Source organism: Thunnus maccoyii, chromosome 11, assembly GCF_910596095.1.
Source record: "Thunnus maccoyii chromosome 11, fThuMac1.1, whole genome shotgun sequence".
NCBI classification, from domain to species: Eukaryota; Metazoa; Chordata; class Actinopteri; order Scombriformes; family Scombridae; genus Thunnus; species Thunnus maccoyii.
Window position 1 is genome coordinate 31656511 of NC_056543.1, and position 13381 is coordinate 31669891.

Genomic DNA, 13381 nt, shown 5'->3' on the forward strand with positions numbered 1-13381 from the left:
TAATTCTTAATACCTGGTTGAACTTCGGTTGAGAGCTCGCAGTGTTGTGCCTGCACTTTGCTCGATGCAGTGAAAAGCCATCGTGGTGCAGCACAAGCCACTGGAAATAATGGGTTTCAGAGTGCAGTCGTGCTGTTGTCACATTGTGTCTGAAAGGGAATTAACACTTAACATGGTAAGATTAACAACAGCCACACATAGGGCAGACCTCTTTACCCAAACAAACAAATTAACTGTGATATAGTACATTGTTAAAATACTCAGATTAATATGACAAAATAAAAAAATGAAGGAGGACATTTTTAATGCATTTTAATGTATGTTGCAACCGTGCCTGGAGACCATTGCAACTGTCCTCAGGTACGGGGTCAGTTGCAACACCTGACTTCTTCTCTTCAAATGCAATAGTCTCAGAATAACTAAGAAAAATGCAAAAAGTGTTGCAACCGTCCCCATCCTACCCTACTTCTTCCACCACTGAGTATGGATGTATGATCATGACCTCATAGAGAGCAGCAGCAGTCACATACTGATCAAACTGGCAACCTGCTGATTCAAGCAGCAGAACAGAAGCTGACATAGTCAATCATAATGACCTTCTAATCGATCATAAACTGATCAAAAGACTCCACTCACTGTGCGCGCGCTCCCGCTTGGATGGAGGCTATACGCAGGAGCGCGCACCGGTGAATCCGCCGCGTGCCCGAGTTGAGAGTCCGGTAAAGCTGTCTCCATAGCGACGACACCCCGGAAATACACCGTAACCTGCCGGTGATCAGCTTACTACACGTTCATCTGCTGCTTTGTTTACCAGAGAGGAACAAACTCGTAACCGCCGCCTTTGTTTGTTTGTTTGTTTTTTCGTCGGTTGAGTCCGTAAACATGTCGGAGCCCGAGGAGGAACTGCAGGGAGAGCAGAGAGAGAGCACGAAGAAGAAGAAGAAAGAAAAACGGAGCGGGAAGAAGAAGAAGAAGAAGGAGGAGGAAGAGGAGGAGGAAGAAGAGGAGCAGAGGTGAGGTGTGCTCCATGCAGGTTCTACACAGAACCAGCTCTCTGATTGGTCCATATAACAAACTGAATCAGAGCAGAGAACAGTTATGTTATCAAAATCACAACAACTAAGTTCAAGTTAAATATCCTGCAGTAAAAGTAAAATGACGTGTCCTGTCAGAGGATCACATGACTGACTCTAACAGGTTGGCTGTCAGAGCTCTTTAACACTTTAAAGCATTTTAACTGACAACAGCCACATGTATTTCATGATAAATGTGTAAAATGTTACCTTCAGATAAATGTAACAGAGTTTATTTGATTATTTGCATATTAATAGACGTCCAGACTGGGCTAGAATGACCTTTGAACCTCAGCTGTATTTTTGATGTCTGATGAACAACACGAGGAAGATAAAGAGAAGAAATTATTGCATTTTTTATTAAATATATTAAAGCCCCCCTACAGACATGTTTTGAGACATATGAAACCTTTGCTCCACCCCTGACACATCTGACCGATGAGTGGAGTGAATGTTCTCACATGGCGTTTAGGGATGCGTTTTAGTTTGCATGATTTTTTTTTTCAGTGAGAAAAAAATCGAACCAATGGCAAAATACAACAAGGGGAGGGCTGCTACTAACAATTATTATCACTGATTAATCTGTCAATTATTTTCTTGATTAATTGATTAGTTGTTTGGTCCATAAAATGTCAGAAAATGGTGAAAAACATCTTTAAACGTCTTGTTTTGTCCACAACCCAAAGATATTCAGTTTACTGTCATAGAGCAGTAAAGAGAATTGTGAGTTTTTTCCCTTAAAAAAATGACAATGACATAAAAACAGTAATTATTTTAATAGTTGGCAACGAAGCCATTAATCATTGAAGCTCAAGTACACCAACTCGTCCACTGATTTGATGCTCATAGGTACACATCTTTAACTCAGGTTTGAGGCGAGCACAGAGAAATCTCCTTCTAGTGTCAGACTCTCCTGTTTACTTTGTGTCTGATTCAGATTCACTGACATCAGAGAGAATCAGTGAGAGAAGTGAAACAGTTTGACATTTGTGACACATCAAAGACCGATGATAACATCAGCATGACTTACTGATTGATTTATCAGTCGCTTCATTGATAAATATGTCAGTTTCAGACCTCTGATTGGCTGATATTTAACTCTGTGTGTGTGTTTGTGTCAGCGAGTGTGTTGTGCTGCGCGGGATCTTCAAAGTGGGGAAGAAGAGTCATGACGTCCTGCTCACCCGAACCAGAATGACCTGGACCCCCATCACACCGGAGACCCCCACAGGTCAGTTACCATGGTGACGGGATTGTCATGGTGATCGGTTATCCCGCCGATGTCAGACAGACAGGAGGACAGACTGTGTCTCTGTCGAGGCAGCTGGTGCTGTAATGGAGAAGTTCTGTCATGTTGAGACCACCTGAAACATGACATCTGGACACACACACACACACACACACACACACACACACACACACACACACACACACACACACACACACACAGAGGGGTTGTGCGTTGCTTGTGTTAGATCCTTGTGACTTCAGTTTTGGTGATTTGATCTGTTTGTGTACTCTCAACAATTCAGACTGTATTTTTCACCTTGTACACATCATACCAACACCGTGACAGTCCACAGAAATCTGCTGAAATTTACTGACCACCATCAATGAACCTGTTCATGAGGAGCTGCACACTCGTGAGATTTGATCGTTAGCATCATCAACTGCTCTAAAACTGCCATATAAGACTAAGTGTTCCGCATTTGTGGGTGAGTTTCATTCACACAAAATGTTACCAAAGAGTAAAAACAAGAATTGTAGGTTGTAGAGCTTTAAGTCCTGCTGTCAGAATGAGCAGACACATTTATCAGTGTCAGTAGTTGTATTAGTTGAGCTGAAACAATTAGAAAATATAAATCAAACTGCCGACGACATGTCATCAGATCAGCACTGTACTGTGACAGAAATAAAGAGGAAATGCTTTGACATGAAGTTAGATGCAAAAAAAACATGACTCCATGACTATATGAAAGGAGGTCATGTGACTGATATATTAGAGGAGAGAATATTACAGCCGACAGAAGGTGATGTTAGACTGTCAGCTGCAACACAGGATGATACTGGACAGAGAACTGATGCAGCTGTTTACTACTGAAATACAGAAGCTGCTGTGCTGAAATGCGCCAATAAAATCTCAGTAAAATGGACATGATGATGATGATGATGAAATTGTGAATTAATTTCACATGAAGTTGTCTTAATTTCGGTTAAACCATTTAAACCTGAAATTCATGTGGATGAAAGCATTATGATTTCAGGTCAGATGAGTTGTTTTTGTAACTACTGTATCTGTATTTGACTCATACGATGTCTCTGGAGCAGTTGTACATTTTGTTTTGATCTAAGTACCAGAAAATTGCTGAATGCACCTGCCTCTTAAGAATGAATGAATGAATGAAATGCATACAAATGCTTTCCTTATTTAACAACGAACTCAAGAGCTGTGTTAGAACACTCCATATTTACTATTTGCATTAAACTGTCCACCAGTTTTAGTGTGTAAATGTTGTGTAAAGTGTCCTCAAACATCCCCACACTGGAATGAGGTGTCCATGGCATGTGCACCACTTTTTTCTGCTTACAATCCCACAGTGCATTGCATTATATTTATTATTATTATTTTCTCTTCATCCAACGTACAATAATGGATTTAAGGAATCTGTGAATTATCATCTTTTTTTTTTTTGTCTTTCTCCTCCCTCTCCTCTCCTCTGAGCAGGGCCACCAGCATCTCTCATACAGTCTCTCAGCCATGTTGACTTCCTGCAGCTCTGATCACAGCAGAAGCTGTCAGAAAGAGATTCCTTCTTGTGTGATTACTGGGAGTAGCAGAAACTCAGCTAGTTTTTATTTTGCGAGAGGAGAAGAGTATGAAACTAAAGGAGCTAAAAAAGGAGCTTCCTCCAGTTTGGAATGAACAGTGTGACAAATCTTCTGTAGGTTAACACAGTTTTTTTCATATTGTGGTAATATTTTGGTATAGTGATATGTGATATGATGATATTATTGTGATGATTATGATGATATTATTTTGGTAATATCCAGTGTTGTGTGTTAGATTTTGGTTGAAATCCATTCAGACAGAACTGGTCAGTGGAGCAGGATGAAGGTGTAAATACAGTGTGGTTGAAGCCAATCTGTTTTGCTGTATTTCATCCAAGCTAATGTCATTAAGCCAGCACTGTATGTGTGTGTGTGTGTGTGTGTGTGTGTGTGTGTGTGTGTGTGTGTGTGTGTGTGTGTGTGTGTGTGTGTGTGTGTGTGTGTGTATGTGTGTGTTGGCAGTAGTAGAGAGCAGTTGGTTCAGCCCGTGGGGGGTTATTAGAGTCTCTCAGTGTGAGGAGATTAACACACACACAAACACACACACACGCAGTCAGCCTGTCAGCACGATGTGTGTGTGTGTGTGTGTGTGTGTGTGTGCGTGTGTGTGTTGATTAGATATTTCTATAGAAATGGATCAGCTGTTGTTGTTTATTTCTACACATGAATTCATCCTGTCTCACCCAGCAGCCTGTCTGTCTGTCTGTATGTCTGTATGCCAGGGAGGTGAGACCTGATCTGACAGTCAGTCAGTATACCAAAACTCTGGTTATTGTACCTGCAGTAGTATTAAAATCAATCAATCAGCAGAATTTTCAATAATCAGTTAATTGTTTGAGGCATTTACCAAACAAAATGATCAGATCATTATAAATTGAATATCTTTGGTCAGACAAAACAAGCAATTTGAAGGGCTCTGGGAATTTTATCAATTCTCTGGCATTTTACAGACTAAAAAATAAACAGTTAATAGAAAATAATCAAGAGATTAATTGATAACAAAATAATTGATAGTTGCACCAATAATTTCAAATGATATCCAGTCCAGTTGGCAGTAAGTATACAAGAAATCAAAGTACTTTACTGTTTTGTACGATAATGGAATACATGTGGGTTTTGATTAAACTGCGACTTTGGAATGCCAGTAACAATTCAACTCAAATACAAGAACACAATCATGCTTCTGCAAAAATTTAATATTTCTTTTGTTTTCCAAAATCTTCCAGGAGCTGTTTCACTACCATCAACAATTTGTGTTTTTCTAACTGTCCCATGTACCTCGACAACTCAAGTTTACTTTGTATTCATATTATCTTCAAGTTTACTGAACTTTTCTCAGTGCCACCACTGTAGACAGTAAACCATCATGCAACATGCTCAGCCTTAGTATTAGAATGCAACTGAGACACTCTGCTTTACTTCTTTCTGGGTGGAGAGCTAAAAATTCCTACAGACAGTAAAGTATCTCTGGAGGTTTGAGGACCAGTAAGAAGTGTGAAGAAACAACAACTGATCACTTTACAATCAATTTACTACAGAGCAGTTTACACAATCAATGTCATCTATGACTACGAGGAGTGATGCAGCGCTGCAGCCCGTGTGTTTGTGTGTGTGTGTGTGTGTGTGTTTCTAAATGATGATCCATAACTCCCCACAGTGAGCCACATGGCCTGGTCACATGAGACTGGACTGCCACTGAGTGTGTGTTTGTGTTGCGGTGCCGTCCCTACATGTTTAATTGTTTATCTTAGGGTTCAGACCTGGTTCTAGTATTACGTTTAGAATAAGGAGAAGATGCTGCCTCCATACAGTGAATACGGTACAAGGTCCTCACAGTGATATTAATAATACCAACATAATATATATACTGTTTGTGTGTGTGTGTGTGTGTGTGTGTGTGTGTGTGTGTGTGTGTGTGTGTGTGTGTGTGTGTGTGTGTGTGTGTGTGTGTGTGTGTGTTGGCACAGTGGGCCAGTGGGGGCATGATTGGAAATTCATCTCCATCTGGAACCAACCAACATGCTACCTGTGACAGGCAATACTGTGTGTGTATCTGTGTGTGTGTGTGTGTGTGTGTGTTTGTGCAGTAGCTCTGTAGGTTCTGCCAACTTAGATCAGACTCACCTTCATTGGGGTGGATGGAAAATCTGTCTCTCTTGTTTCATTTTTGCAATTTCAATTTGCTTTAATGAGATAATAATAACAATAATGTTATTATTATTATTATTAGGCTTTATTTTTTATAGCATATTTCATACAAAAATGCAATACATTGTGTTGACACATGATGTATGCCAGAGGAAAACAATGGATCCAACTTTTGTGTTTTAGCCTATTTTAGCTCCTAGTTTTGGTTTTACTGCACATTTACTGTTTGGTTCATGAAAATAATCATAAGTTGCAGCTCTATTGCATTTTATAGATGAAAAAGCAATGGTCGTGCAACTGATTACTGATAATTATGGAGTGAGCTAGTGAGGGTCTATGAACGAGTCAGTGGTTTTGGTCACAGTTAGAGCGTCTGTAGCTTTCATAATGTGATGTGTGTCTGTGTGAAACAGAAGATGTGGACGGGGTGTCATTTCAAGAGGAATTTGATTGGATTGTTCAGATTTGATTGGCTGTGACATATATTTGGTATATAAGAAGCGATAACAATTAACAAATAACACAGAGACACAAGAATTAGAACTTGCAAAATGTATTTTTCATTTCACTTGTCTTTAAAATGAGTTGATTGAGCTGGTGTGCTGTGTAATGTTTACATGCGTACAAGCAAACTTCACTAAGCTTCGAGAAAGTTTTACACATTTGGAATCTCCATGGATTAAAAATTCATAATACAAAAAGTAATAACTGACTTTGTTTGCAGGCATCCTGTCAACAGTTTTACAGATGGCTTTTTATTGGTCAATGACAAAAATGCTTTCTTGGTGACTTGGGACAACAAGTTGCAGTACCGTGGTCGGCCACTGGGACAGACTGGCAGCACAACTCACTCTGTATCAAATCAGTCAATAACAAATATGTTATGGATCAAGTCTGTGTGTGTTTGTTATGTAACTCTGAGTCTGAGTTCCGCTGACACTATCCTCAGAGGATTGGATGATTAATCTGACAAGGACCAATCAGATTTCAAAATTCCTCCCTGATTACGCTGATTGCTTGACAGGTGCTACTGTATGTTCTGCTGATCAATGGATTAGTGAGTAATGCAGTTAATAATATTATGTAATGTGAACACAGACGGACCAGCAATACTACGCTGGTATCAGTGAGCAGATATGTTATTCACAAAATTATAAATTAAGACGTTGGACTGATGAGTGAACAGCAGCAGTTTTAAAGAAACAGTGCAATATTAGGGAAATCATCATTGATAGTTGCAGCTAACAAAGTTAACTGTATGAGGAGGAATTATTCAAAGGGACATTTAGGAACTTCTATGGCATTATCCCCAGAGCAGATGAGAAGATGGATATCAGTTTCATCTTTTTGTGTCCATCACAGAGAAAGGTCCAGGATGTGTTTAGCCTAATTTAGTATATGATTGGAAGCAACAAAGGAAACTGCTTGCCTAGTTCCATCAAAGCAGAAAAACAAGACACCTTCCAACAGCTCCAACGCTGTCTGCTTTACATGTTGTATCATTTGTATTAAGCAAATAGAAATGTTCAAAGCTAGCTAACAAGATACAAGAAAGAAACATCTGAAACATCCACTCAGAAAGTTTCAGATTCTGTTGCCGTGCAGCTAATGGTGAGTTGAGGTGAGAGATTCAGGTTACTTTGTAGAACTTGAAATAATTCACTTTGGATTTTGGAGCCATTTTGAATGAGAATCTTTTTTGAACATCTTGTTTGTTGAGCAAGTGTTTAAATAGAAGTGATAAAAGAAGAGATTTTGGTTTTAGCAGCATTTAGCATTGAAGCTATTTGTTGACCAATAACTCTAAGCACAAAAGTCCTGTCTTCATAGTGTGGTCACCAGGTTTGACCTCTGTCTTAATTCTACTGTCAGCTAAACCCAGCTGATTACAGGACAGATGGGTGAAAAGCTTGTTCGTTAATAAGATACATTTTAATATTTTTTCACTTTCAGGTTTAATGTTTTCATTGATTTCCTTCCTTGCAGCCATTGGTTTCAGTAAATTTCTAAAAAAAAAAAAAAACACTTTCAGTGAAATTTGCTTCAGAGAGATGAACCCTCTCAATCAACATTCAGCCACCTTAACTTTTTTTTGTCAGAGTTGTGTTCTCTTTGTGGGTAAAACAATGAAAGAACAGTTTCCCCCTGCTTCCAGTCTTTGTGCTAAGCTAGGCTAAACATGTCCCTGACCTATCTCTGTGCTGGACAAATAGAGATTAAAGTGATGTCAACCTTCTCACCTGACTCTGTGTAAGACTGCTAACAAGCACCAACACAAGAACCAGCCTAACAGGAAACAAGAGGTGGTGTGGCCAGACTTCACAGCACCACCCTTCAGGCCACTCACTTTTAGCAGCAATGGCAGCGTGGCTCTAGTAATGGTGATGATGGTCTCATGGTCGGTTGGTCCACCATGGATGGATTTACATTGAAATTTTGTACACACATTCATGGTTTCCAGTGGTTGAGGCATAATTACTTTGGTGATCCCCTGACTTTTCATTTAGTGCCACAGTGTCTCTCATCATGACCAAATACCTGAAAAACAAATGACATTCCCATCAGTGTCACCATTTTTTCCGTTATTGTCTCGTTTCTTTCAAAATGATCAACTCAACACTATTATTACACAAGATTATTGGTGCCTTGTCGCTAATAGTAAGCAGTAATTCATAAAGGATGATTTGTACAGTCAGGTGTGATGTGTTCAGGTGATGAGATGAGCTCTTCTTCTCTCTGCAGGGGAAGCATGCGTGGTTCAGCCAGATGTGGTGCTGCTGCAGGATGTGTTTGCTGTGAAGGTGAAGCGGCGGCGAGCGGCAGGTCAGCAGTCGGGGGGAGCTGTGCTGGGCATGGCGCTGTTCTGCTGCAAGAGGAGAGGGAGGAGGCTGGAGGAGGACACGCTGCACCTCCACAACGCCTCTTCAGAACACACACACACCTGGTACAACACCCTGAAGGAGCTGCTCGCAGGTAACACACTCTCAGATAGTCATGCAGTCTGATGGGAAGGCTAAATAGAAGAAATTGGGACTTTTGAGCTTATTTTTGAGCTTGAGTCCATTTTCAAAAAGTGAGTTTCATTATGTCTGATTGGTTGTTGAGAACTTGGGTAAAACCATTTTTTCAGGCCAGAGTTGTGCACCACTGTTTAATAAAATGATCATTTATTTTAAAATTTAATGAAAGACATCTGATTTTTTAAAGCTGTGTTCAGACAGAATGCAAAGTGAATTTTCCATGTGGCATGATTACATATAAAGTCAATGCAAAGACACGAGTAGGTGTGAATTTGCCCCGGGTAATGTAAAGTGTCGCAAATATGTGTCTGTCAAGTTGAAAATGTCAACTTGAGCGTGTATCACAGGGCTTTATGAATGTACTTCATTAATGTACAGAGAGGAGAGGGGAAAAAAGAGAGACTGGAGGGAGTAGATAGACGTCCATTATAAAAAAGATGTCTATAAAACTGTTGACAGGATACCTTAAACTGCAAATAAGGTGTAGTATTACTCTTTATATTACGATTTTCATTATAATTATATTATAATATAATAATTGAATCCATGAAGGTTTTATATTTATAAAACTTTTCTAGAGCCTAGAAAAGCGTGACGTTAACCCAGTGTTAAGTCTGTGGACCAAGCAGGAACTCGCAGGCAGGGCCAGTGCGAGAAAAACTGCTGCGCATATTCAGTTTGACAAATCAGACACAGACTATCTGTCTTAATAGTATTAATTAATGTCATTTGGTAACATTAGTTTTACATGTTTCTGTATTTGGGTGAACTGACCCTTAAACCACAGATATCCTACATGGGCCCCATTGGCAACTCCTTGGCGCCAGTACTGTCCCACATGGGGCCTCTGAATCTGATGGACTTATTTAGAAAAACCTCTGACATGCTGACAGTAAGAGTGACAGTTTGTCTGTGTTACATAAGAGCTGAGCTACAATGGAAACATGACTCAGTACTTCTGTTAGGGTCACATTGTAAGATGATTACATACACACACACACATCCTCTTGAGTAATACTATTATTCTGGTCTGACACTGTCTGCATTAAACTGCCCATCAGATAGATCGATAGACCACTAGTCCTAGATTAGGGTGATGCAGAACCCAAAGATGTAGTTTTTTAGGCATGCCAGCAGTATGGATGGCAATGACGGTCGGTGCACCAGAGACATACATGCATGGTCCCGAGATTATGAATCCTAATGACTTTGGTTATCCGCTGATTTTTCCTCTAGCGCCTCCATGAGGTTAACTTTTGCAGTTTTGAGTGACATTTCTCAACAACTATTGGATGGACTGCCATGAAATTTAGTTCATTTATGTCCAGCTCTGGATGAACTGTAACTTTAGTGATCCTCTGACTTTTCCTCTAGCGCAATTATCAAGTTCAATTTTTAGTTTAATAATCTAATACTTTGATTTATGACTAAATGCTTGCACAAGTAATTATCTTCCCATCTGCCTCAGATATAGTTTGTCTTTATTCCTTGTTAGTTAATGTTAGCATGCCAACACGCTAAACTAAGATGGTGAACCTGCTAAACATCAACATGTTAGCATTGTCAGTGTGACCATGTTAGCATGCTTACAGAGCTCTTAGTGTCATATTGTGAAGCTCAGTTCTATTTTTTTGAATCCGTCATTTTCAGTAACGCTGTATCAGCTGAAATAAAATAGCAAATTACTGCAGTTGTTTCTAGGAGTTTAGTACAAGTGATTAATATCCACCAATAAGTCCAGTTAGCATTGGCTAGCTAGCTAGTCTGGACTTATTAGTAATATTTTTCTACAGACAGAAAGAGGTAAAGGAAACATTGCTCCTAACAGACACAGTCACACTGCTGCCATAAGAGGCATAATGAAATATAAAGCAAAGTCAACTTGGTCTACTGTATCTCTATAGATGGCTTCCATTGACATAAGAAAAAACATCCAACCTGAATACATGAGGTATACATTTATCATGACTGAGGCTTAACTAGTTGTCAGACAGATGCAGCACTAGCTGCTCAGATTAGAATTTCATTGTTTTATATCAGCCTATTCATCACTCAGTTTGATGAGGTGAGTCACAGTTACATCAGACAAGAGAGCTAATCTGCTAATCCCCCGGAACAGAGACAGATTATACACAACCACACGGGCACACACATTCAGAAATACTCAGTAAAGTGTTGTCAGCAGTTGAATCAGGTTGTCTGAGAGAGAGATTAGCTAAAGTACTGTCTACATCAACACGTCTAGTTCACTTTAGTTCACAATGAAAACCAATCTGCAGAGACTTTAAACTATAGCTAATATACGCTACATGGCCAAAAGTGTATGGACACCCAAACATCACACCTGTATGTTATTTTTGAACATGTCATCAAAACACCATGGGCATTAATCAGCTGCGAGACAGGCTTCCACTTCTGGCTTCAGACTTTCCACCAGATTTTGGAACCTGGCTGCAAGGATTTGCTCCCATTTGATCCACAGGAACATCAGTGAGGTCCACCACTGATGTTGGGAAATAATGGTTACATCTCAAGTCTCTTATTTGTCATTTCCTCACTCGTCAATCCTCACTTAAACCAGAAGTTCTTCCGGTTTGCCCTCTTGAAGGCTGTCCTGCAGCCTTCATGGAAGTCTTTAACCAGCCGACATGCCCCCTTATTGGATATCAGTTATTTATTGGATGCTGAAGCTGATCGGACTGATCTGTTACCTCACAACATCACTGCAGTTTGGGAACTTGGAAAACCATAGACATGAGGTTGACATCAAACTTCTCATCACTCTCATTGATTGTTTCCAGTAGCAGCAGACAAAGTTAGCGACTAGCTGGTGAACATAGTGGTAGAGCCAGATATTTTTCTCAGTTGAGTGAATATTGGATTTACATTAAATAGAGGGACACAAACATGACTCCAAATGAATGCTGATGTTGCTCCATGTTGCTGGATGAATATAAATAGGTTTAAATATGCAGCTGTTTGCTAACACATTCACTATAAAGCCTTTTTTTATGGTGATACTGTCTGCTATGAAGTAAGTGTTCTTGTCTGTAGATTTCATCATGTTTAAAGTTGAACTGAGTTCTTGTCACTTTTGTATAAGGACATATGCAACTATTGCTAATGATTTTCCGTTATCAAAAGAAGATAAGACTGTTTTTGGACAAAAGCATTAGCTTTTTGCTGAGCGAACCTGAAGAAGCTACAGACTAAATGCATTATTCGCTCCTAATAAAATCTCAGTAAAGTCATTTCAGTGTGCGGTGGTTGATTTTGATCTTCACCTAAGATGGTCCTACGACTGACCAGTACCTGATTGAAAATACTGGCTGTGCATAGGGAGTTCTGTTCTCTGGTTTTTGGCATTGACTATATAAATATGGACGATGCGTCTCCACTTCCTACCGTGATGCAAAAGTGAAGCCAAAATATCTCCTTTGTGGCAGCTGCCATCTTGCTTTTGTGACATCATTTGAAGCCAGAGTCTGCCTAGTAGAGTCGGGCGGCGGGATGACAACCCACAGAACACGCCCCCTCAGCCGTCCCACCACCTGTTGGAGGTTTGAGAGCGGATGTCACAGCTGTCAATCATCATGTCAGACCCCCTTTTTATACCATCAAATAACTAATTAAAAACAAACTTATCAGAAAAATGAGTATTTGGACAAACATCAGTGAGATAAGAACCACCTTAAATGACAGAAACCATGTTTGGGAATAATTTATTTGTTGTGTACTTTGATTTTTTAGTTAGGCTCATGTCCCATCCACTAACATGGTGGGGGCGGGTCTTATGACCTATACTGCAGCCAGCCACCAGGGGGCAATTGAGATGTTTTGGGGGGCTGTCATGACGTCCATATTTATATACAGTCAATGGTTTTTGGACATATTTGTGGAAACTGCGTAAAGCCCCTTTCACATATGCAGTCTATCCCTGAAATGTTCAGGAACATTCCCTGCATAGGGTCATGTGTGAATGGGAGCAGGGATCGATATACTGGCAATTACCTTACCTCAAGACTTAGTAACATTTCAGGGAAAATGCTGGTATGGCTGTGTTGTGAATGAAAGCAGTACAATTGTAGGGACAAGTACGTAAAGGGTTACGTCCGTTTGAAGAAAGATGTTTTCACGTGGAGTGAGCAAACCAATCACAAGACTTGACATGTGGGTGATGTACCGCGAGTTGGGCAATGCTTGGTTTTGGCTTGTCTGTTTTCAACATGGTGGCTGCGTCACAAACTTTCTCATATGATGGCTAAACAGTACACTAAAATATGTTTCTAGAAACATTTTAGGTGAGAAATA

The 13381-nt window shown here is 39.9% G+C and overlaps 1 protein-coding gene across 2 annotated transcripts in view; it reads left to right on the plus strand.

The window, feature by feature from the left end:
- cerkl (ceramide kinase-like) overlaps nt 1-13381 on the plus strand; it is a 39949-nt gene continuing 26568 nt past the window's right edge. The window contains exons 1-3 of one of the 2 annotated variants that reach the window (XM_042426256.1): nt 1-1013; nt 2195-2304; nt 8793-9023. In XM_042426256.1, the coding sequence (XP_042282190.1) occupies nt 883-1013; nt 2195-2304; nt 8793-9023 (472 nt within the window). In that variant the 5' untranslated portion in view covers nt 1-882. Of the gene's footprint in view, nt 1014-1037; nt 1198-2194; nt 2305-8792; nt 9024-13381 lie in introns of those variants that run through there. The other variant, XM_042426257.1, reaches the window with a different exon arrangement.